The sequence below is a fragment of the Volvox carteri genome (assembly GCF_000143455.1).
Source record: "Volvox carteri f. nagariensis unplaced genomic scaffold VOLCAscaffold_9, whole genome shotgun sequence".
NCBI lineage: Eukaryota > Viridiplantae > Chlorophyta > Chlorophyceae > Chlamydomonadales > Volvocaceae > Volvox > Volvox carteri.
The window spans coordinates 2,027,494-2,050,952 of NW_003307552.1; the positions used below are offsets into that span (position 1 = coordinate 2,027,494).

General features: G+C 54.5%; 3 protein-coding genes across 3 annotated transcripts in view; all 3 read right to left on the minus strand.

Moving 5' to 3' along the window:
* VOLCADRAFT_88676 (uncharacterized protein) overlaps positions 1-13,908 on the minus strand; it is a gene marked incomplete at both ends in the record, with an annotated part of 15,004 nt that extends 1,096 nt beyond the window's left edge. Inside the window, 22 exons of the mRNA XM_002948340.1 lie at positions 611-828; positions 1,041-1,174; positions 1,587-1,789; positions 2,089-2,121; positions 2,592-2,667; positions 2,913-2,950; positions 3,219-3,271; positions 3,902-3,946; positions 4,255-4,287; positions 5,253-5,307; positions 5,746-5,814; positions 6,050-6,301; positions 7,180-7,307; positions 7,838-7,900; positions 8,322-8,400; positions 8,877-9,100; positions 9,564-9,732; positions 10,070-10,164; positions 11,143-11,254; positions 11,727-12,206; positions 12,812-13,067; positions 13,892-13,908. Coding sequence (XP_002948386.1) covers positions 611-828; positions 1,041-1,174; positions 1,587-1,789; positions 2,089-2,121; positions 2,592-2,667; positions 2,913-2,950; positions 3,219-3,271; positions 3,902-3,946; positions 4,255-4,287; positions 5,253-5,307; positions 5,746-5,814; positions 6,050-6,301; positions 7,180-7,307; positions 7,838-7,900; positions 8,322-8,400; positions 8,877-9,100; positions 9,564-9,732; positions 10,070-10,164; positions 11,143-11,254; positions 11,727-12,206; positions 12,812-13,067; positions 13,892-13,908 — 2,832 coding nt within the window. The remainder of the gene's footprint in view (positions 1-610; positions 829-1,040; positions 1,175-1,586; positions 1,790-2,088; positions 2,122-2,591; positions 2,668-2,912; positions 2,951-3,218; positions 3,272-3,901; positions 3,947-4,254; positions 4,288-5,252; positions 5,308-5,745; positions 5,815-6,049; positions 6,302-7,179; positions 7,308-7,837; positions 7,901-8,321; positions 8,401-8,876; positions 9,101-9,563; positions 9,733-10,069; positions 10,165-11,142; positions 11,255-11,726; positions 12,207-12,811; positions 13,068-13,891) is intronic.
* Positions 13,909-18,565: 4,657 nt separating this feature from the next.
* On the minus strand, positions 18,566-20,342 carry VOLCADRAFT_103854 (uncharacterized protein; the record flags this gene model as incomplete). The annotated part of the gene is made up of 4 exons (XM_002948341.1): positions 20,182-20,342; positions 19,708-19,963; positions 18,970-19,350; positions 18,566-18,709 (listed from the first exon to the last, which is right to left on the minus strand). The coding sequence occupies exons 1-4, from the start codon at positions 20,307-20,309 to the stop codon at positions 18,566-18,568; spliced, it is 909 nt and encodes a 302-aa protein (XP_002948387.1). The 5' UTR covers positions 20,310-20,342.
* A 2,588-nt stretch (positions 20,343-22,930) lies between these two features.
* VOLCADRAFT_88678 (uncharacterized protein) overlaps positions 22,931-23,459 on the minus strand; it is a gene marked incomplete at both ends in the record, with an annotated part of 5,427 nt that continues 4,898 nt past the window's right edge. Inside the window, 2 exons of the mRNA XM_002948342.1 lie at positions 22,931-23,067; positions 23,151-23,256. Of these exons, the coding sequence (XP_002948388.1) occupies positions 22,931-23,067; positions 23,151-23,256 (243 nt within the window). The remainder of the gene's footprint in view (positions 23,068-23,150; positions 23,257-23,459) is intronic.

Genomic DNA, 23,459 nt, shown 5'->3' on the forward strand with positions numbered 1-23,459 from the left:
TGTCGGCGGCGGAGGGAGGGTCGGCGGTGGGGGAGACGGTGTCGGCGGCGGAGGGGATGGCGGCGGTCGGGGGGGTGTTGGCGGCGGTGGGAGCATTGGCGGCGGGGGAGATGGCGGGGGCGGCCGGGGAGATGGCGGCGGCGGCAGTGATACCCGCGGCGGAGGGAGCACCGGCGGCAGCCGAGGGGACGGAGGCGGGCGAGGCGATGGCGGCGGGCGTGGGGATGGCAGCGGGCGAGGGGATGGCGGCTGCGGCGGCGTTGGACCAGCTGGTGCCTGCAGGTCCAAGCGGCAGAAATCATGTATTGGGAAAATGGATTTCGTACACTTAAACAGATCGAGCACACCATCTACACCAGGGGGATGGATGTATTTTCAGTACTGTGACAGCGACTCTTTCCCGTCCCGGTGCAAAGCCATTTTGCATCTTCCGCAGTCGCACAGCATGCTGCTCACGTTCCTAACAGCCCAATCAATATTCCCAACATCCAATCCGGTACAAATCCAATACAGATTCACTACCACGCAAAACAGTAGTAGAAAGCTATTTAGTACGGATCCTGTCTCCATGCACATGCCGCCTCATTCCCCTCCTCAAACTCAAACCTACCTTGCCTCTCCACTTTGCCCAGAAGGGGTTGAGCTCCGACTGCAGGTTCCCGGTGAAGTGGCCCACCACTGCCACCGCCCAGCGCTGAGGTGTGGTAGGGTCAAATATCAGGGAGGGCAGGTTCGACGCCACCACCATGACGCGGACAGAGGCCCCGGCAGGAGGCGACTTGAGCAGCACCCGCTCAACGGTGTTGACGCTGTCGGCAACGGGGTTAGCTGCATCATGCGGCCGGGTCGGCGGGAAAACGCAGGAGGAGGGGAATCGAGGACAGGTTCAAAAAGGAACTCAATAAATTTCTGTGGCCAGTACTTAGGCCATTTACAGCAGGAACAGCAAAATGGGGAATGGTTCACTGTTGTGAGGCTGAGGTTGTTGTTCCAGAAACCGGATGCTGCATCTTCTTTGTTACACACACGCGCGCGCACACCTGCGTCCTGGTCGTTGTTTCCCAGATATGCCTGGCCGTTGACATAGACGAGGAGGTCCAAGTTGTTCACAAGCGCAATGAAGGCGTTGGTGTCAGCTGGGTAATCATAGTAGGTCAACACTATGGAGATGGGGCTACGAGGGAAGAAAGGGGGTAGGGGCCAACCGGCAAGAACACAACACACCCAGGGGAGGAGTGCCATTACACAATAGCGGGGTAGTTGAGGATTGAAAGTGGGGGAAAGGCAACAGGAAAGGTGGGGTTGCACATGCCGCCATGATGGCAGGGGTTGCTGTGAATCGAAGTGTACACCCAGTAAAGCAGCAGATGCAGCACACGCACACGGCAGACAATATGCACAACACACACGCAATACACACAGAACCACACGTCACGCTTGGTGCGGTCTCCCATGATGCCTGGAGAGACATCACGGTTCTCCCAGGGGGCCTGGAGAGACATCCTCTCACGCCCCTAAAGCATAATAGCATATCCCTTATCTTCACCACCTCGGGCATACACATGTACAAACATACAGACTCTCACCCGGTGCCGGTCGCCGAGAGGCCGCTGGCCGCCACGCTCTGTCCTGTCTGAGAGAACTCCCCGCGGTCCAGCAGCTGTAGACGGACCCGTGGGTCGGTGAAACCCTCCAGTGGCAGTGAGCCAGCCATGCTCAGGCGGCCCCAGCCCTGGACGCCGTCGGGTGCCGGGCCCAGCAGCGCAGCCTTGGCCATGGCCAGCGAGCCCTGAGGGGGGTTTACAGCGATGCAGCGAGTACGGTGGATGTTGTGGAGCAGGTGGTGGGGCACGTGAAAGAGGAAACATGCCACATGGCTGACATGGGCGCGTCTAACTGTGAGTAGGTGGGGGGGAGTGCCGTGTGCGCGGACGTGTAGGTAGTGCGGTGTGCTGTGTGTATCGCCCGAGCCAACAGCCCGAGACGGCGGGTTGGAGGGCTGGTTAGTCTCCTCCTCGAGCGGTGCTCTCTCCGCCACCAGCACACCACGCTCCTCCTCTCAACTGCCCTGCGATGCCCCAGACCCACCTCGAGGTTCTTGGCTCCCGCTATCATGAGCGCCTGAGGCCAGGAGCAGCAGTACGAGTTGGGTTAGCAGTACGGACGGCAGGCGGCAGCACAGGGCACCGGGCAGCAGTGGACCGCAAAAGAAAGGGCCCTGTCACAGCAGGGGGAGGACTGAAGTAACACGCGGACGCCAAAAGCCAATAGCAGCAGCAGTAGCAGCAGGAGAAGGCACATGGGGTTGCAGGAATGCAGCGGGCCGATACACGAGCACACGACGAGGTAGGGCCGGGGGGAACTCTGCAAGCCAGGAGCCCCAAGGCGGTGCGGAAGGAGCTCACACTGTACGAAAACCAGTGCCCAGCTTCATCGAGCTTCCTGGCAAGTGGACACTTGCCCATCCACAAACAAATACATACATACATACACCGCACAGCCAAGTGCCTCCAGGGACTCGGTTAGGGTTCTGCGCTTTGTAAAAAGGCAGTGCCCGGTTAGGGACATGAGGTTAGGCAACAGTAGCTCACCTTGAGCAGCATCCCGGAGGGTGCGAAGGGCGTTGTGAGGTTGCTGGTGTTGGAACCGGCAGGGTAGAAGCCCGACCTGAATGTCAGCGTGCAACGGTGAAGAGACACATCGAAGGATTTTTCTCTTTATTAATCCAGTTTTGCTTCCTGTTGTGAATAAACAAATCGAAAGGGATTTGCACGGACGCCGCTGCTGCCGTGCAGGAAGTGCTGGTGCAGTCGGCCCATGTCTGAGATCACATATGCATAAATCGGGGGCGTGGACAGGGCGCAGAAAGCCGATCCGAGACGGATTTCATGTTTTGGTTCCTCATTCCACACCTGAAGTATTGACGCATCAGGGCAACCGTACCCGCAGCCTGCAGTGCAGCACGTACAGCAGTGAGAGGAGCACAACAAGGAGGCGCTGACCAATGAACCAAATATCCAACAGCTAAAGCAGTACGACAGGAGCAGTATGTACGGGAGCGGCAAGTGCGTATGATAGCAAACCATGTTCGGCGATCACATCGCAGCTTACAGAATGTGCACCAGCAACTCCTAGCCGTTTCTTATAATGATGGCTGCGCAAGGCACACAACAACGAGGGAGGATCACCAGGCGGGAGGATCAGCGTCACCAACCTACCAGCGCTACCGCCGCGGAGGTCCCGCCGTACTTGCCGTATTCACAGTCGCTATCTGCGGCACAGCGCAGACGCCACGCGCAGATAGCGATTATTAGGAACGGCATCGAAGAGAGACAGAGATTAAGAGCTCCCAACTTGCTGTCCGCGCGACGCGTGTGTGTGGGGGGTTATATCTCTGGTGCACCTGGCGACATTCCCACCCGCACACACACTGCCCAACCTCTCTACAGCACGTCTAGTGCAGCAAGCTTCACCACAACCTTTTGATCTTCCCCTCGCCCCCCGAGTACCGCATCGATTCCCTGAGGGTGCAAATGCACGTGTTGCCCCCGTGGGCGTAATCGATGGGCGGCTGGCTGGAGAGGAGGACTTCCGGTGCGTGGCGCCTTGTCTCAAAGAATGACGAAACTCAGTGGGCACCTCTCCCCGAAGGAGGGCAGACAGCTCCCGGGAGGCAACCGCCTACCTCATCTCTCCTTCCTCTCCCAGCGGCCCCATGTCTCCCCGATATTCCTGATGCCCCTTAGCGCCTAGAACATAAATTCTCAAATGACCCTTTTTAAGCCATTTTCCATTTAGGGCAACTCATTAACATGACACCGCTAAAGAAGCTGCCAAAGCCGAGATTAGGCCGATAATCACAGATGAATTACAACGGACACAGGTGGTGCGCGGTACTCACTCTCCGGGTAGTCGGACGACAGGACGGCGGATATGATGTCCTTGCCTGCGCGTGATTAGGACGCGGTGAGGAAAGGGCGAGGAATTAGTGGAAAAGATTTGATATGCAAGACGCGACGAGGGGTACGAGGTGGGGGCAATTCGGCGGACTTTGTGTGTGTGGAGGTACGAGGGAGGATACCGTCGGAATGCGGTGCTGGGAGAGGTAGCTACCGGAGTGTGCGGAGGGAAAGAAACCAAATCTCAGGATACCATAGGACATAACAACGCAGCGAGCTCCAGGGGGTGAGCGCGGGGACACAGGACCTGGCGGGGACTGTGAAGGGGCTCTACCCTGGGGAGGGGCAAACTCACCAGGTGCAATGATGTCGGGCTTGATCCGGCCGTCTTTACAGAGAGACGAAAAGAGGGAGGGAGGGGAGGGAGGGAGAAGAGGGAGAGAGGGAGGGAGGGAGAAGAGGGCAATGGGAAAAGGGGTGACCGCTGGAAGGATAGGAAAAGACGGGACCGTGGCGGCTTTACGGAGGACACCGCCCGAATAGGACTGTGGAGGACAGGTCCGCGATTTAGGAAGCTTAGGGCGAAGGAGCAGCTCCCGAGCCCCTAATTACGTCCGCTCCAGGGTTCGACACTGACCTTCCTGAAACTTGCGGGCTCCCCCGTACCTCCCAAATTTTCCTTACGGAGGGGCCCCCGTACCAGGCTCCTGTACCGGCCGAAAACCTTACGGGGGCCCCCGTAACCCCCGCAAAACCTTTACGGGGGCACTGTCCTTGGCTGAAACGCTGTGGAAAGTGACGCTTTGCATTTTTTTGCCCTGTAAATCGTTATTTTCGTTATTTTCTCGTGAACCATTACACTCGGGGACACGGCACACTCAGTGAAAGCCAAGCGCCTATAAAAGTATTATGAAAAGTGTAGTTAAATATTGCAATATGAATTATGTCTGCCAAGTGTGTGGCCTTATCCTTTATAGGGTACTACAACCTTGCACGGCAGTCGGCAATCGGTCCGTCCTCTCCCCTACGGGGGACTTTACGGGCCCCGTACGGCCTCTTATAAATCCTTAAAATCCATACGGGGCCCCCGTAACCGGCCTTCGGCCGGTCCGGGGGCGGCCCCGTACGGGGGTGCTTCGCGCCCCAAAATCCTTACGGGGGCCACCGTAAAGTCCTACGGGCCCTTACGGGGATACCGGAAAAAGGCCAAAAACTTACGGACCCCGTACGGGGTGTCGAACCCTGGTCCGCTCCTCTAATAAAATCAAGCCAAGCTAGGTCTCAATCTCAGTGCTTGGCTTCCCTTCCCTTCCGGCGGGTCCACACGCAGTAAGGCCCCCTCCCACCGCTCACCCAATGTTGGTCCCCAAGCGCTGAAGGCCGCCACCGTGTCAGAGTCGACTTTCATCTGCGTGCGAGTTTTGTGAGTGTGTTTGTGGGGGGTGGGGTGGGGGGTGGGGTGGGGGGATGGGGGGGGGCGATAACAGTGGGAAGGGCCGTCGTGTGGGCCGCATAGGGTGACGAGGGACAATGCAGTGCCGTGAAGGGAAAATTGGGAAGGGACATTAATCGCGATTGTAATCACCATGAAGCGTAGACGGAGCGCTGGCAAAACATACTGCTAGGAACGTTGCAGTAACAGCTGGCGAGAGAACTTCGTTTGTATACACGTGATGATACACGTGTATTACGTGTATGCGCGTGTTGGTGCGTCTGTGCGACACCATGCCTTCTGCTGTCTGCTATGTCCATGCCGCGATCCTGACACCGGGGGAGGGCCAGTTTCCCATACACGTCCATACAGTATAGGCATTTCCTTCCACGTCAATCTATTTTTTCCACGTACCAGTTTACCAGTCACGTAGAGCTTTCCTCCCTTGTTGAGAACGAAGTCCACCAGGTTGGTCCCCAAGTCCTGAGGGAGGGAGGGAGGGGGGAGGGGGGAGGGAGGGAGGGGGGAGGGGGGAGGGAGGGGGGAGGGAGGGAAAGGAGGGAAAGGAGGGAAAGGAGGGAGAGAGGGGGGAAAAGCTTAGGGGCCGGGGCCAGGGCAGGGGTCGCGGGGAAAAGAGATCAAGGAGAAAAGGGAAAAAAGTATTATTGCGGGTATTATGACCATCTCGCATCGTACAATTCCATCTGCAGTACACTACCTTATAAATCATGGACATGGGCAGCGGCAGCTCAACCACCTCGTACTCCTCAGTGATGGGTACGGGCGGATACGGCGCTGCCAAAGTATTTTGAGTGATGACCATTGCAGCACCACGAGCTGCGAGCACGTTCGTGGCCATGTCGTAAAACGAACAACCTCCGCCTGCCAGTACTAGTACGATACGGCCCGACACGGCGGTCGTGTTCAGCGGGCTACATGCGTATGGCGGCAATGCAGCGACCATCTCCAGCTGCGGTGGGGCAGGGAAAACAAGGGTAGAGGCGGGAGCAAAAAATCGGAGGACTGACACGCGAACAAAACATGGAGGGCGTCAAACCGCAGCGGAGCCCCCAATATGAGATCAACTGTTTACGCATTGCATGGCATTCACCATGCTCCACCATGTGTGCATTTCTCTCTCGCAGTCTCGCAGCCCAAAATCTACGATCTCATTATAGCTGCAACATCGCAACTACGAGGATATGGAGCGATGGTGCGGGAAAAGCATTAGCGACCAACATAAGGAGCTGTAACACACGTCAACAGCTTTGGCTGCATCCTGCGTGACCCTGAGGCCGGCTGCCCGGGGGTGCCCCCTTCGCCTCCTCCTCCTCCTCCTCACCACCACCCCAGCCCCAGCCCCGTCGCTGCGCACCGGTACTCACAGATCCGTCCAGGGGTATGACAGTGGCCAACAGCGGCAAGTCGGTGTTCTCCACGGGCACGAACTACAACAGAAACAGCAGTAGCAGTAGCAGTAGCAGTAGCAGTAGCAGCAGTAGCAGTAGCAGCAGCAGTGGCAAGAGGGCCAGAAGCGGCGGCCATGGAGGGACAGGACAGGCGCACGCAGGGTATCCCCGTGCCTTGACTTCCCAGCCCCCCTATGTTCGCTGCTTTGCTGTTCAGTTAGTTCCCGGCTTGCTTCGCCTTCGCCATTTGTTCGAGTTTATTTTTCTTCTTGTAGCACACACATGCAAGATTGGCATATCGTGTCGTAAAGGTGCAAGGGAATTTATGTGCGCTTTGGCAACGTAAATCTTAAAGCTTGGCACCTTTCCATCCGGCTCACAGCCACCCATAACCCAATGCCCCCTTTACCGTGGAGTTAGTGGTGTTGCCGGCACGTACGGCAGTGATGCCGTACACCCCCGACACAAGGCCCAGCGATTCCGGCACGCGGTACCCGGCTCCCACAGCCACCACGTTCTTGGCGAGTGCGGGCGAAGCGATGGTATACTTCTCGTATGTTCGCATGCCTGCACAAGCGTGACGTGTACGGTACGGCAGACCTCAACCGTCATTTGGGTGCTACGAGACGTTGCGTGCGCCGTTATAAGTTGTACTGCAGGATACGATAATGGGCTCTTAACAGACACTGAAGCTTTCACTCTACTCCCCGAATAACACAATACAGACGCGGACACACACACGTCAAATGCCGTCTCGGAAAAAGACTTTGTCCGTCACCCCAAAACCCCTTGTGCCCCTCAACGGTTCGAGGACTAGGCGAAAGGGGGTACTTGATGAGCAGAGCTGCGTACGGATATATACGACGTGCGCTTCTGATAGATGATTGAACTTGAAGAGATGACAGATGCGCTAGCTACACGCAAGCACGCCAGCCAGCCAGGCAGGTTTACAAACCTCTGTGCGTGTGTGTGTGTGTGTGTATATATACCATCTGAGACGCCCTAGGGAGCAGCTCAACGCCCAGAGGTTTGGGGGTTGAGTTTGCAGAGGAGCCCTCGCCCAGTACTTTGCGGGCAGTGTGGGAGGTCTGTCTCACCGTAGTTCCCGGCAGCGAGGAGGGAGATGAAGTCGGGATTCTTCCACAGGAACGCGTCAAAGGCTGTCGGGCGGGGAAGAAGGGGAAAAGGAAGGGAGCGGGAACTTAAACAATTGCCAAAAATTATCCGCATAATGCCATAACACTACGCCCAAAACTAACAATGGAAGTTGTGATCCTCTTGCCCGGTACAGTGTAAGCGGATATGCTTGGTATGTAACTGATGGGCTGAACTGCCCGGCTGACAAACTGACTGTCGTGTTTGTTGATTGGCGACATAATGGCGGCTGGCAGACGGGGTGACGATGACCATTATCACTCACATAGGCCGTACCACCACAACCACGCATATAAAGGTACAGTGCACATTATACAAGGGCATCCCCTTGCCACCCAGGCAATGAGCTGCACACACATCAGGCCCCACCCTACAGCAGCATACACTCCAACTCGCCCTCCAACTGTCTCTTCCAGGCTCACGAACCTTTTGATTTGGTGTTGTACCCCGCCAGGTAGCTGCCCCACGAGTCGGAGGTGATGGTGGCACCGGCAGCGACGTGGACCTGATGTGAATGAAGTATGTGCGTAAGTGCGTAAGTGTCGGGAAGGAGGGGACGTGGGGAAATACACGTGAATGAACACGGTTCTTCTTTCTTGCTGAAGGAAGTAAAACGCAGAAGGAGGACAGAACCTCTTGGAAAACACATACACACATATGACGAAAGAGCGGATGGGGAGCGATGGCAACGGGAAGCGTGTATCCAGTTAAGGGGGAAAACCCCTGCGCGTGTCTAAGTGCATTGCAACCCGCGTGGAAGACAAAGCATCCCAGCCGGGGTTCGGTGCTGGTGCGGGCGCTGGTGAGTATGGGGATGAGTGGTGGAATGATCCGAATGCTCCGAGGTTGGCTGCCGAGGTTGGCTCCTCTCCCACTCACCCCACGCCTCCCCTTCTTTCTACCAGTCACAGAATGAAGCCCCCTATCTCCCCCTATCTTCACATACTACCCCACCCCACCCACACATTTCATCTGACCTACCGGCAGGTACTCCGTATCCAAGCGCTCCGGCACGGAAAGGACCGATCCCGAACGCGAGTTTAGCTGGAAATCCACCACGCTGAGCCTGGCCGCGGGTGCTGTCCCCGTGGCCAACCCAGGCAACATGGGGCTGTTGGGGTCCGCTGGATCCGCCAGCACCGCCCCCGCCACGCTGGCCGCGCAAAGCGTTCCATGGCCAGCCAGGTCATTGACATCACCGGTATCTGAGTATGCGGTTAGTACATTCGTTGGCGGTCACTTCAAGTTGGTTGTTTGGGCGTTATGCAGTTAGGTGGGTGCATCAGGTAGGGCTGAGCAATGGCGATTTATGTGATTCACAATTGCAAAATATGAAACAGCACATGGCATTTTGGGCGAGCGAGTGATGATAAAAAAGACGCCACCCGCCACCCGCCACCCCCCAGCCCACCTCGCCACCTCACCCCCCAGCCCACCTCGCCACCCGCACCCCCCAGCCCACCTCGCCACCCGCCACCCCCCAGCCCACCTCGCCACCCGCCACCCCCCAGCCCACCTCGCCACCCTCCAGCCCACCTCGCCAACCCTTCCCTCACAAGCTGCCCGGGGCCCAGTACCGCACATACACAGACACGACACACAACCACACGCACGGAGAGAGGACACACACGCGCGCTTTACATACATATCGTACACGGGACGACACACCTGGGTTGAAGGCGTACTGTACGATCTTGCGGTGGCCCGGAATGCGCCAGTAAGACATGTTGTTGAAGGTGAGTGCAGCGGAGGGGTCGCTGAGCCGTGCGCCGTACTCTCCAATGTGCTCGGGATCCTGTAGATAGCAGTGCTCCACATCTACACCCGTGTCGCCCACCTGGGTGGGTGCGCGTGCGTGTGTGGAGGGTAGCGGCGGTTGTGGTATTTTTATTGGAGGAAGAAGCATGGGAAGGAGGTTGTCGGGACTGTGGGAATTAAGGATATACATACGAGTAGATATACGAGTAGATATAGGGTTACAGGCCCAGCGTGTGAATGGGTGCCACAGCAGCTGCTGCTGGAGGTAGTAAAATACTGGTACTGCAGTCGCAGCAGTTGCAAAACAGACATCTCACCCGGGGTTCTGTAACCCTCTCCTCTCCACCACCTCCTCCCCACGACACAACACCACATGTTTTTCACCCTTTGTCCCTTGCCGCCATTCAGTTACTCACCCCCACGATTTCGCCCTGGCCCTGCAGGCCTGCGTCCCAATACGGCCGACTTAAACTATTGAACGCCATCTCGTATTGGCTGTCGTTCAGCTGGCCTGTTGCGACACAGGAAAAACGCAAAGGTGGTGCACGGTTTTGGGAGGCGCGTGGAGGAGAGAGGCGATGACAGGCAAGGTCAAAAAATACGCAAGCAGTCAGCGTTGTCCCGCATTGTGTAAAAGCTTGGGGAAGAGTGTATGAGTGATGGAACCAGCTAAAACTGGGCTCTTTGGTCGGTCTCGACTGGAAAATATTTGATTTTGCGTATGTTCGATTCCTGGGTAAAACTAAATCTAATTATTGGTGGGATCATGGAAAATATGGCTACCTACTTCGACATTCGTAAACTGGTACGGCGGCGATTGCCGAACCCTTGTTAACGGATGCTCGGCTGACAGACCAGGAGCAATTATAGAAGGCAAAGTCGACTGCCTTGGACTTGAAGTTCGTATGGCTTAGTACAGTGTGGTAATGGTGAATGGTGCTGTATGATGCTCAATGCTAAACATGACAATCCACAGGCGTTATACTGGTCCCACTGTAACAACACCAACATAGCTGTCCGGACTGGACTGCTACCATAAACAAGCAGGCAACACACAACCTCATATTTTAAGACTTACTATGGTATTATTGAAATGTTTATTAACCGCGATGCGTTTTGCGCTGTACGCCAGGGTTTGGACCCTCCCTTAGCTATACTTGTAACCACCACACACCTGTACTTCCCTTACTACACACTCGCAGTTTGCAGTTTGGCGCGGATCACTTCAGGCCCGAAGCTGGGGTCCCACCACATCCCTCATCTCCAACCCACATTCCTCCCGTGCCATGCCCTCCCCGTCCCCGTCCCTTCTCCCTTCCCAACTAAATTGCACCTCACTCCACTAATTCCCTGGGCGGTGGGACGTCCGGATGGGCACCCACTGTACCCAGGCAGACCATCCAGCCAGGCCCTTGCCCTAGCAATCTAAATTAAACCAATCCAACTAAAGCCTGGTCCATTGGTAACCTGATAAGGAGCTCCGACATACCAGTTTGCAGCAGCATGCTCGATGCCAGGTTCATGCTCTCGCTTCGGAGCATGCCGTACACCATCTGGGTGACTGGCTGTGATGAGAGCCAAATCACGCCGCCGGACAGGTCCTGCTCGGGAAAGAGGCGCAGGAGTGGATGGAGGGTAAGACGGAGCCAACATACCGCAGAGTCAGACATGCCTGTCCATGCTGCCTGGTCCACAGGAAGCATCGGCACGCTGTACTGGATAGACTACAGCCAACATGCCCTCTATCGCCCAGGTCAGTATGAACCGGTGGGATGAACCGTTAATGGTGGCTTGGTGAGAACGTTATCCCGCCAGAACAACTAACCCGACAAAAATGCGGGAAGGTTACAGGTTTGAGGGAAGGGATTCGCCCCGTGCAGCACGCGCGCCACCCAGGCCCTCCTTGTAATTTGCCGGGTCCAAGCCCACATATACGCACGTACGTAACTTTATAATTTCTCGGCCGTATCGTTTATAAATGTGCCATGCGCGTGCAACTGCTTATACATGCAGGAAATGCCGCACACGGGCCTGCACACACATACAGAAGCCGTTCACATCAGAGCAACGTACCTTCTTGCACAAGAAGACCGACAGGATGTTGCTGTCGCGGCCCATCGGTGCCATGACAGGCCAGCACACATCACTGCGGTTGTAACCCCTCTTAAGGTACGCAGCCATCGCCGCAGGCCAGTCCCTCGCTGCCGCCCGCACATGATCCGAGGTCAGGCTTTGCAAGGCCACCATCTCCACCATGACACCGTACTGTACAGCTTCCTCATCCTCAACCTCTGCATTGACATTGGCCGTTCCTGACGGATCCGCCCCTCCTCCATCCTGAGGCGCTGCCAGTCCAAAACCGCCCGGCATCGTACGCACTCCGTTAGTACTCCCCAGCGAGCTCGGTTTTAGTGTGGCCATGCCGTCGAGCAGCAAGTCCCCTTGTTGCTTTCCAAAAGGTGCGAAGAGGGAGTCATCTTGGTTGGAGGTATTGGTGGGACTGAACAAGGGGAGCAGCTCGGGTGCGATCTTGAGGGCAGTGACGTACCTTGCCTGCGTGGAGAGTGCGGAGACGGGGAAAGAGTGGAGAAATGGGTATAAGCGGAGAAGGGAAGTAGGGCATTATTATCAAGAAAGGATGGAGGAGGTGTTGTAATAGAGGAAACTACGCAAGTGTCAGAGCGGTAGAGAGGATGACGGCGGATGACATTGCCCTTTTTACCAAGTCAGGCGTGCAGATGTAAGGAAGTGGCGTGTGCGCTAACCCAGGGAGGAACATATGAATGTTGTTTGGGGTATTAAGACAGGCAGGGCAATAGAGTTATGGCATCAGGTCGGCCTGCGACACAGAGATACAGTCAGAGATATGTCAAGAGATATAAACGGAACATGAGGGGAGGGAAACCGCATTTGGCCATTGGCGGATATGGATACAAAGGTTAGCGCAAGGTCACGAATATGCAGGAAGACATTTGCAGGTCGTTTAGGGCCGGAATCACGGAAAGAAAGCAGTACCCTTGGGGTTGGAGGTATGAGTCGCGGCAGGATACCAGGGAAGCACGAAGCTGTCTTACTGTTCCGGCGTATCCTTTTTTAATCACAACAACGTAAACCTGTTAATAATATAACGAAATTTTGCGCACGACGTCATCACTCACCCACTGAACACCTTGTGCCGCCACAACCGGGGCAATTCTTAAGTACTGTCCGAACACCACAAAGGTGTTGTGCGGAATGTATGATAGTATAATTCCTCTGCTGGCTTTAATGCTCTGCTGTAATAATTTAACCTGGGTGTTGTTGTCGTAGGAAACGAGGAAAATTTCCGACCCGGGAAGACTCCCCCAAGGATCTTGTGGGTAAATTGTGCGATTGATGAGTAGCAACGGATTCTGATTGAGATCGTCGATGGGCCTGCTGGCGACAAGGTGAGGAAGTTAAAGAAAGGTAGACTGAAAACGGTTATGGAATTCAAATCTGAACATGGCATGGTTTCCTATGATATAGAACATTTTACGATATAGAACGTGATTGTCTTTGTGCGCTTGTTCTTATGTCTCCCTGATAATTGCAACGCCTCGAGGTAGCAACTTACGCGACCGGGGTCCTGCCTGTACGAAGTGCGACCTGTCTGGTGGCAAGAGCCAAAGAAATTTGTAATGCGACGATTGCAGCGTTCAGAAAAGCAATGCGATGTCCCATTGCTGAGGTGTTGCATAAGGGGGAGACACCAAGTATTAAATCCTAAAACATGATTACAGACATGCCAAATTTGCGCAACCTCGAATTTATTTGTTTCAGCTGAGCGCCGTATCGAGTTGCCGTATGTCGACTTCCAAGTGCGCATCCACGAATAATAAGCGGCGAACTACATGCTGGCACTTATCGTACATCGAAATTTTCAAGTATTTTTGTCTCCTATCCTATAGCACATGCCTTCTATAGATATATTAGCCCCCGCAACCCGATAGTTTGCGTTATCGGTTGGACAGTGTATGGAAGTGCGACAGAACGCAGCGTGCTTCAGTGCCAAAACATCACCTACAGCTTCGGTCAAAGCACATTGCAGCATATCTAACAATTTCCTCCTAGGTGTTGACCAAGCTTACTTTAACGGATTGAAACGCTGGCGAAACCTGTGACGGTGTCTGCTGGGTTGCAACAACGACTTCCCGTTCGTTGCAACCAACTTAATTTAAACTCTTGCGCGTGGTGCTGCGCACATCCACAGGCCTTACCCGGCTTTTAAGTACATTTTCCTTGTTGCGATGAAAGAAGAATTTTTGCGACCAAATGGCGGGAAACAGAGTTGAATCGCATTTTACCAACGACACTCAACTATTGCACCCTTCTGCACCCATAAAACTTAAGCCGCCCTTTGAGATATATAATATGCAATGTCATGCATGATAGCCTAGCCTTCTTCAGCAGCTTCTGCGCAGGTCGTGAGCCAAATAATGTTCACGAGGATTACATAGAGCCAACCTTCTGAAACGTATCGTCCACTGCAGGAATACTGAAAACCTTATGTCGTGACCCAGCAAAATTCCAGGGACGGGCGAGGTTGCATTTTAGAGCCTGCCTACCGACCTAGCACCTACAGCCGCAGCTTACAGCGCCGCGCCTTACGCACCAAAACTACTCGCTGCCATGTCATGCGCTTATTTACCTTACGGAATCGCCTATCCACATTGTCACTCCCAGACGGGGAAAATGCTGCTAAGCAGCCTTCATCTTTAATTGGGCGGGTTGTGGCGAAGTATTGAAGTTCACAACGGGTGAAGGTGGTGTCAATGCTGTCAGGAAATAACATGGTTTTTAGGGAGAAATCCGACAGCAGCCGCCGCCCCACGCACACCAACTGCGTCCGACCAAGGAACCGTTCTGACTGTCCCTGTCTGCCTGCCTACCTGCCTGCTCACCTGCATGTGTTAGCGAACATGTATTATGGAAGTCGAAACTGCACATTCCTGCACGAGACGCCTTACTATATTCCCTATTCAAGGATGCTTTTTTGCAAAACTATTTTTGCAGGAAACGATTTGTGTAAGCCGTCGCCAGCTGCATTATAGTATATACAACCAGGAGTGTTTCGAACAACTTGGCCAACTTGGTCAACAAACAACAAGGGTGCCCCTCTAGCAGGGGAGAGCAGGGAATTGCCTCGGGAAGGAGGCCACTGGTGAAGCTTAACCACCCTGTAACAACATCAACAAGTCTGCAGTAGCTCCAGGGGGCCTGTGCCCTTTCGCAGCTTCGAGGAAGCTCACGAGCTAATGGCCGGGAAGACGGTTACAGACGTAGCAAAGGAAGAGCGCTGCCCAGTAAGGAAAAGGTGACCCCAAAAACCCCAAAATCTACCCGCATGCACTCGCCCAAGACGGAGGCCAAAAAGCACAGCCCACCCATGGATACGGTGAATACCGGGGGCCCTTAACCACATAGGTAGGAAAAAAACAAGCGCAAATTGAGAAAGGCCTAGGCAAAGGCGAGAACAGGAGGAAAACCCCGTAGCACGGACAAAAGAAAACAAAACACGGAGCCCAGAGACAGCAGCATAGCCACACCTACCTCAGTGGTAAACGTAATGTGTACGAATGTGGTCTAATCAATTATGAACTATGTGATTCGAAGTAGGCTTGTTGGAAAGCGGGGGTATATCTGGCGATGTGCTGGTTGGCAGGGGCACCCGCGAAGGCCCCAAGGGTTTTCCGGCTGCGCATGCACTCCAACGCAGGACTGTGCATGTGTGGTATTAACGCAGTATTAACGCCGCGCAGTACGCGGGGCGGTCTGTTATTAAAGTATAGAACGACATACGGCACTGCAAGCTCGCGGCAGTGCGATGCAGTCTTGTACATGCCCCCTCTGAGCTCTGACCCGAGCAATACCTGTGTAGTTCCTGTCAGAACGCTGGAGCCGCTCGGACTTTCGCCACCTTGACCGTGTTTGCACGTAAATGTGTGAACGCCTAGGGTTGCACTGCATCCCCAGGCGCAGGACCTCAGGCCATAACCAGTAGCCCAAGGCTAAACAGTTGCAGCTACGGCAGCCTGTTCGGCTCTATCGGACCCGATTTCCTTATTAGCCTGCACGGTGCCCCATGACGTGCGCGCGAAATGCGTGCTGACAGGGATCTCAGCTGATTGACTGCGGCAGGGGGTAAGGAGGCGGGAGCAACAGGCTGTCTGGGATTGTCCATCCGCTAATTACGATACTTTGGCAGAACGCGCCATGGGCGCCACAAGTAAGGAAGTCAAAGTCTGATCTGTTACTGCAGGCTGGATCTAGCGTACAGATGCTGGTATACGAGGACTCCCCAAGGAGCGCCCATAGCTTGCTTCCAGGAAGGGATGACGGTGCTCCCAGCTAAATCCAGATTCCCTGGGCAGGCTGAAGGCTCAAGCGATGGCACCTGCCCACAGTAACCTTACATTTGCGCATGGTGCATTGTAGATTCTACGTTGGCTGCGTAGATTGATTTATGTTCACTAGTACTGCTGCCGCTGGCACCAATAACTGGTATAATACCCACATGCGTCGCAGTTACTATCTCTCCTCCACATTTGCTAAACCTAGAACGAAAAAAGAGAACACACAGCGGATCAGGATTTTGATATACGACATACGCACACGCACAAACATACACCGATAGCATGGATAAAAGTCTTTGTTTTTACCGTGGACCAAGAAAGGGATATTGGGCACCAACGTCTACATGCTGCAACCGACGGGCGCTACATAAGAAATTGTTAACACCGCGCGAGCCAGACACCAATCACCTGTTACACTGCTTTGTATAGTACTACGGCAGGGTTCTGTTGGCACCATACCAAGGGAGTACGATTAGGATCTCTCAAAGGGTTAGCATACCAAGTTTGCCCTATCCATAATCGTCTATGAATCACCACAGGCATCCATTCTAGCCAAACAAAGTAGACATAACACCACATACACAGGCACGAGGGCCGGGGGCCTTGCATCGCAACCCCATCAGCCGCCGGGTCCTCAACGAGCGGCGCGAGGCTGCCCACCACATCAGGCATCTCCCAAAGGAATGAACTAGTCCACATAAAGATAAGGCTCCGCTATCCGTTTGTCGTTGCAAAAGGGCGCGCTGTTACCAACGACCAGCGCCGGGCCACGCATAGCTAAGAACACATAATTCAACCTCTGAGCCGAAATAAACTAGTCGCGGGCGGAAAGCGCGTATATCAATTGGCCATGAGACAAAAAGCGGATGTATTTAAAGTAACGGAGCGCCAGCAGCTACTTACGCAGCCTCGCGCGGAAGATCATGCCTGACGACTCGCGATGGTGACTGCCGCTGCCGCTGCCGCTGCCGTTATCGCAGCAGCAGCCACGCGCGTTCACGAGCATGGGCAGCGAAATCGATGCAAACGGAAAGCGAAGAAAGATGTGGAAAGCAAAGAGTGACGGAGAGAATGAAGAGTTCCTACAGAGCGCACGCTTGGCTGGGTGGATGGTGGCGATGCTGGATCCAGACTGGATCCAACTATCAATGAACTGCCCGAGGTGCGCAGGCAATGCCCGGTGATGTCATTGGGCACCAAGCACTGCCATGGCGCCATTCTTCCCCTGCACTGCCCAACAAACTACCGATAGAGAACAATTCGGCTTCATGTGCATTTGGGCGAGGCTCCTTAAGTGGCGACTGCCATGCTGACTCTGGCCAACATGGGACCCACTACACATGGGGGTGATATACCTAAGAGCATAGAATCTATGTACATGACCCACAGGAAGCATGTTTCAGCATGCATGTTGCCGCAGCAGGCGGCCTCATGCAAGCCGGCGAACCCCAACCTTCAAGTCAAGCGCCTCTCATACCAGGGAAGCGATGTCCGCATCCCGTACTCTTCTCGCACCCCCCCTTAGAGATCCATCCAGACGTCCCCCCAGTAAAAATATATAAATGAACCCCCAAGCCTATCCGACCCTTCCCGGTCACCGACAAAGGGGTAGATCACCATCACCATCAACACAGAACTTACCGCTTTGCGAAAACAGCTGGCGAAGCTTTCTGCGGACTGGGGCTTGGTCCTAACCTCCCATCGACCCTTCCAGAACCCTTTCATGCCCCCACCCTGCCACGTCGTGCATCCTCTGGAAGCTTTGCCTGTGCTTACACGTACAGCAAATATCTGCCCGGGCTCAGAAGAGTGCGCCCACCCGAATAGAACGATGAAATCAGACTTGGACTTGCCCTGACCCCATCCATTTCCAGCAGCTCACTCAAAACGTTATCAATGCATGCTGTCGGTTCGTTGCATCGGGTAAACCGATCGAACAGTATTTTGGTTGGCCAGCCAGTTGATGCCTCCGATTAGGTCCTGGTTGCAGACGGGGTAAGGGACAGCAACATGCGCATCGCTCAGAACACGGAAACAAATAAAATAATGCACTTGCATTAACGTCGTGCCCACTCGTCTTCCCGACGAGAGGAAAAGCCACATCACCAATCCAAAGCATTACAACAGCACTTAGTTCATACAGTTTTGGATGAGAGGATGGAGCAGTTCGGCGTGAACACGGCGGTGACGTTTTAGGGCCGTTCGCGGTCCGGGGAACAATCAAAAGTCCTTTAAAGCAAGAATCGCCGAAGGTACCAAGACAGGAATCTGTGCGGCACAAGCACGGTACAGCTACGGCGAGGATGGGATGATGGATAGGTCGACTCATCCTGGGCCCCAGGACCAGGTAGCAGCAACCGAGCTGCAAACTTCCAGGCGATGACGACAGCAGGATGGACATCGGCAAGGGCAGCGGCAGCAGCAGCAGCAGCGCCACTGGAGCTCGATCCTCACCAGATACCCCCCTGGAGCGTAACTTGTACAAAGTACGCGCGAGATGCAAGGAAGATGAGTCGCTGCACGATGTGTGAGGAATTCTCAGGGCATGCAGCAGCTCTGCTGCTCTTGCTGTACATGGTCCGTCCTGTTGTCGCCCTCGCCGGCACTTTGCTGCTGGGCTGTTGACGCCCTGCTATAGTCCCGGAGTGTTGGGGATCTGAACCAGAAGGCAATTGCTGGCGGCTGTCATCACGTGGCCGGTAGGGCGTCGCTCGTAATCGGTGATTGGGCGCGTCAACTGTCAGGTCCATTCGCGTAATCGCCGCATTGTTTACTGGGCGATGTTACTATTGTACAAATACCTGGTCGGTGGGCTTAAGGTGCGCTGTAAACAACGACGCAGGTGCAAGGAACACCGAGCAAGCAGGGCCTTGGTTCTGCCACGCATCCTACCCTGAACACCCCCCATAAAGCACATGCATTTGCCATCTGCACACGCTTACCGATTTGCAAAGGAACACAGTGAGAACGGTACCGGCGTTTGGCGGTGTCATCACTGGCCAGCAAGGGTGCTTGCGAGTGTACTTGTTGCTCCGGCGGAGGGCCCTCACCACCACTTGGGGCCAACACCGTGCAGCATACTGCACCATCTCCAGCGTCGCTATTGGAGCCATTTCCACTTGCACGCCAAATTGAGCGTACGCATCCACTGTATCGTTGCCAGACAGGAGTTTAAGAGTCTGGATGCCGCTCAGCAACATGTCTAGTTGCTGTTTTACAGTGTTTGGCAGGTTGGGACTGTCCAAGTCATCATCTGGCCCCAAGCCTACGCTGAGGAGCGGGGACCACTCTGGCGATATCTTGTGAGTAGCGGTGTATTTTGCCTGCGAGGATGCGTGGGTTTACAGCCGCGCAGGCGGTTTACAATTATTGCCATGAGCAGCTACGGTGTCTACGAGCGCAAGTTGGATGGCCCCGTCATCCTGGGCGCCCTGCCGTTGGCTATAACCATGGAAAACACTAGGCACGGACCAAAGCGCAATAAAAAGGACAATGCCTGAAACCTGCCGTTGCACGGGTATGCATCCTTATGTGAGTGGAGAGACGGCGGTTCCCTGCTTACTCGCCACCGGCGGTCATCTCACACCCACCATTGTAAGCACGCACCACCCGCCGCTTATGCCTCACAGCCACGGTTTGCAGGCGTGTAGGGCAGCTAATGCGCTCTGCACATGACTCACCATGCATAAGTTCAGACGTAAGACGAGGTCCCAAACGACGTCCGCCCTCCCAATCACCAAGAAGGCGTTGTTTGGTATGTAAGAGATCAAGCTAGTGTCAGAGCCAGACAGGTTATCACGTATCGCGTTGGCCTGGGCGAAGTTGTCAAAGCCCACCAGGAAGAATTCCGCGACGGGTATGTCTTTCCAGGGGTTTACTGGGTAGGCGATACGGTCAACCGATTGCCCCACAGGCGGGTTGCCTGGGTCGGCAGGCCTGCAGGTGCGACGGGTTGGGCGCTAAGCCAAGGCATTCAGAGAGGCTTAAGACTCGTTGTAAATATGGAATCGTTCTAAATATGCGGAATTCTAGCTGCTGCAAGTACTCGCGTGCCTGGCGAGTAAGTTATGTGCCTTGAAAGTAAGGAGGCAGGCCTCCGTAAATCGCAGACGCACGCACCGTGCTACTTCTAATATTAAGGCTCCACGACTTACTCTAGGAAGACGCTGCCCGTCAGTAGCTTAACCTCCTTGGTGGCTAAAGCCTTCCCAATGAACAACGCGATCAGCACCACCATCGCCGCAGCGATAACCCTGCTGCTGGTCAATACCATTTGGCCCATTATAAAAAGCACTATTATATTATATAGTCCAGGTATCTAAGCTTGCGACATGATCACTAGCAGCAAGTTTCTGTCCTCGATTAATGATAATTGTTTACTGAGTTTCTAATATGTCGTATAGTCTTGCCGTAAGCGATGCTACTTCCAGGCAGGCTTCCATCCTGGCATCTTCCATGCAGGCCCCTTTGTGAACAACCAATGCCCTTTTGCTACATTGATCGTCCCAGATAAGCAAAAAATGTGCACTTTTTTGTGCAGTGCCTTTGCAAAAGCAACACAAAAGGTTCGCGGCATGGCACAGAAGCGAATCCAGAAATGCCATTAGCTTTGGGCAGAGCGCTCGTTCGATGGAACTAGTGCATTCCTTTATGCACGTTTTCGAATATTAGGTGTTAGATCCCCGCGCCTTGGCCTCTTGCGACTAATCCAATACGGTTGCGAACGAATCTAAAAATGTATGGGCAAATGCGATTTTACACCCTTTGAAGCATGCCGGTCGGAGAACATGCTCAAGGCATTACGAACCTTGTTAATGAAAAAAGTTTAGGCGTGGCGTGCGGCTAGTTGCCGCCCGTTTCATAAAGGCGCCCAGCCATACAGCTTATCCAATTACACGTGTCCCGAGGACATGCCCTCCCCAAGAGCTACTGACCGCAGTCGATCGACGTTCCGTAATTGGGTGGCAAGGCCTTTTCAGCAGGTTGCAAATGATTCATACAAAATAAATTACTTTTTGCACGGCATGCGACTTTCTCTTGGGCGGAGTTGGATGAGTTGGTCATCCGTTGTCATGCTCCACCCGCCGCCCATCCTTTGAACTCCCCTAGGTGTACGAGGAGTTGTAAAACTCGGCAGCCAAACAAATACGCTTCGACGTTTCTCAGAAAACACGATCATAAACAAGCTTAAGCTGAATTTCTTGGGGAGTACGGATGCGTGTGCTCCAGGTACGCTTTCTGTCGCGTCGGGACGAAGCCATGCGGGCATGCGGGCATAAAACGCAGCACGCAACAACGAATGCACGGAAACGCACAAATGCAATAAGTCTAATATCTGGAATATTGTCACTTACAATTCCGCTGCTTCAGTTGAATATCATCCCTCCCTTCTCCGCGCTTGTAACCCTGCATTGTTTGTTATTGCCCATGCACTTCACACCACAGTTTATCAAACTATAATATACCTATGCGGTAAAGTATGCGTCATGATGTGTTGGAATGAATACAGATCGTAAATCCAACACGTCTACATCCGTCGATGGCCATCCCGCACGCTGCCGTACGTACACGCTGCCGTACGTAAATCGCGATGTGTCACAGCAGCTCGAAACCACTTTATTTTGCACGAGCGGCGCGAGCATCCTCGTCCCTCCATCCCGCTTGGGTGGACAGCAAAAAATTGCACCTAGCCAATGTCGGTCATGCAACATCGGTGGAAAGGCTGTGGGCCTCCCACCCGTGGACCCACCCACACATCCACCCACACATCCGCCTATGCACCAGGACGGCTTCGCAACATATATAAATGCCACCTGAAAGCTAGAACCCATCTGCACATATGCCTTGCCGACTGCCTCTGCCATGCATGCGTGCACATATGCGTGCACATATGCGTGCACATATGCGTGCAAGCTTGTATGTTACTTGGCTCGTGAGGAGCTGGGAAACAGTTATCTCTTCCATGCGCAAAGGAACTCTTGACACTATAGTGATGGACAAACCCAAGGAGGACAACGATCTCCTTCGTCGTTCAAGGCAGAGGGGTTAAGTGTGGTGTGCCGCATGCTGCTACATCTTATGATGACTTATTTTTAGGAAAATGATGTCGATGCGTGCGGAACTACACACGGCATGTGCATGTGAAACATTTCAGTGTGGCTCTCCTGCATCGAGACGTCACCATTTGGGGTGGTCGGGGTCCTTGATGCCTAGATGCTTTGATTTGTTGCTGGGGTGCCACAGCGACAGCTACAGCTCGCACAGAAGCAGATAAAAAGTCCAGCCTGCCTTTCGAACGTCCCACCTCCTCCTTTCGTCGTAGCTTGGTTACCCACCCTCACTGCCCTTCGATATCGCCGTGTTCTTTCGTTCGCACTGGATGAGCTGAGGAGCATCAACGGAGCATCGACGTCACTCCTTCAACTCCACGAGCGCTGAGACTTCACTTTGCTTGCTTGCCCTGCCGGGCCCCCTTTCCACCCCACCGGTAAATTGGCCAACCAGGGCACAAACATACATATGCATGCACAGCCAGCAGCGACGATAAGGTACACACATACACGCACACACGCATGTGGCCACACACAGCGCCGAGAGGTAGACATCCACCATCCGGTAATGCTCCATCTGGAAAGCATCGCCTCCCGAAGATCCTGTCGTTCTCTTGGCTCTCTCAGCCCTAGCCTCTTCCGTGCTCACCACCGCCAGCCCTAAATGACACCAGCTTCTGCTTCCATCGCTGTAACCAACTCTACAGCATATACAGGCAGGACACAGATATATAGTTCGATATTGAGTTGTTGCATTTCTTACAGGCGAAGGACTACATGCATCGAGCGTTGTGTAGGAACCACACGCCTTAGTCGATAGGGGTGGGATGTGCGCATCTCGACGTGGCGGATGCTAACGGGAGGAGGGCGACAAAACTTTGACGCTTCCTTCAGCAGCAGAGCGACATAAAGGAGCTGCATCAACAAGGGCTGCGGCTGGTTCAACCTTGTCAGAGCCCTGGGGGTGTTGGTTTTGGTGGGCTGGGTGGGCTGGGTGGGCGTGGTGACGGTGGTCTGGGCGGCGAAGGAGGCTTTGGTTGCGGCGAGGGAGGCTTTGGTGGCGGTGACTTTACCGGTGGCGGGGAAGGTCGCGTGGGTGAGGGTGGTGAATGAGGTCGTTGAGGCGGCGGGTCCAGGGACGGATATGGTGATGGCGGCGGACGTGGGGCTGGAGGTGGGCTAGATGGTGGAGGCGAGGGAGGTGGTGGGGAAGGTGGCGGAGATGGCGAAGGAGGTGAGGGAGATGGCGAGGGAGGTGGAGGAGGTGGCGGGGGAGGTGGAGGAGATGGCGAGGGAGGTGGAGGAGACGGCGAGGGAGGCGGGGGAGGTGGCGAGGGAGGTGGGGGAGATGGCGAGGGAGGTGGGGGAGATGGCGAGGGAGT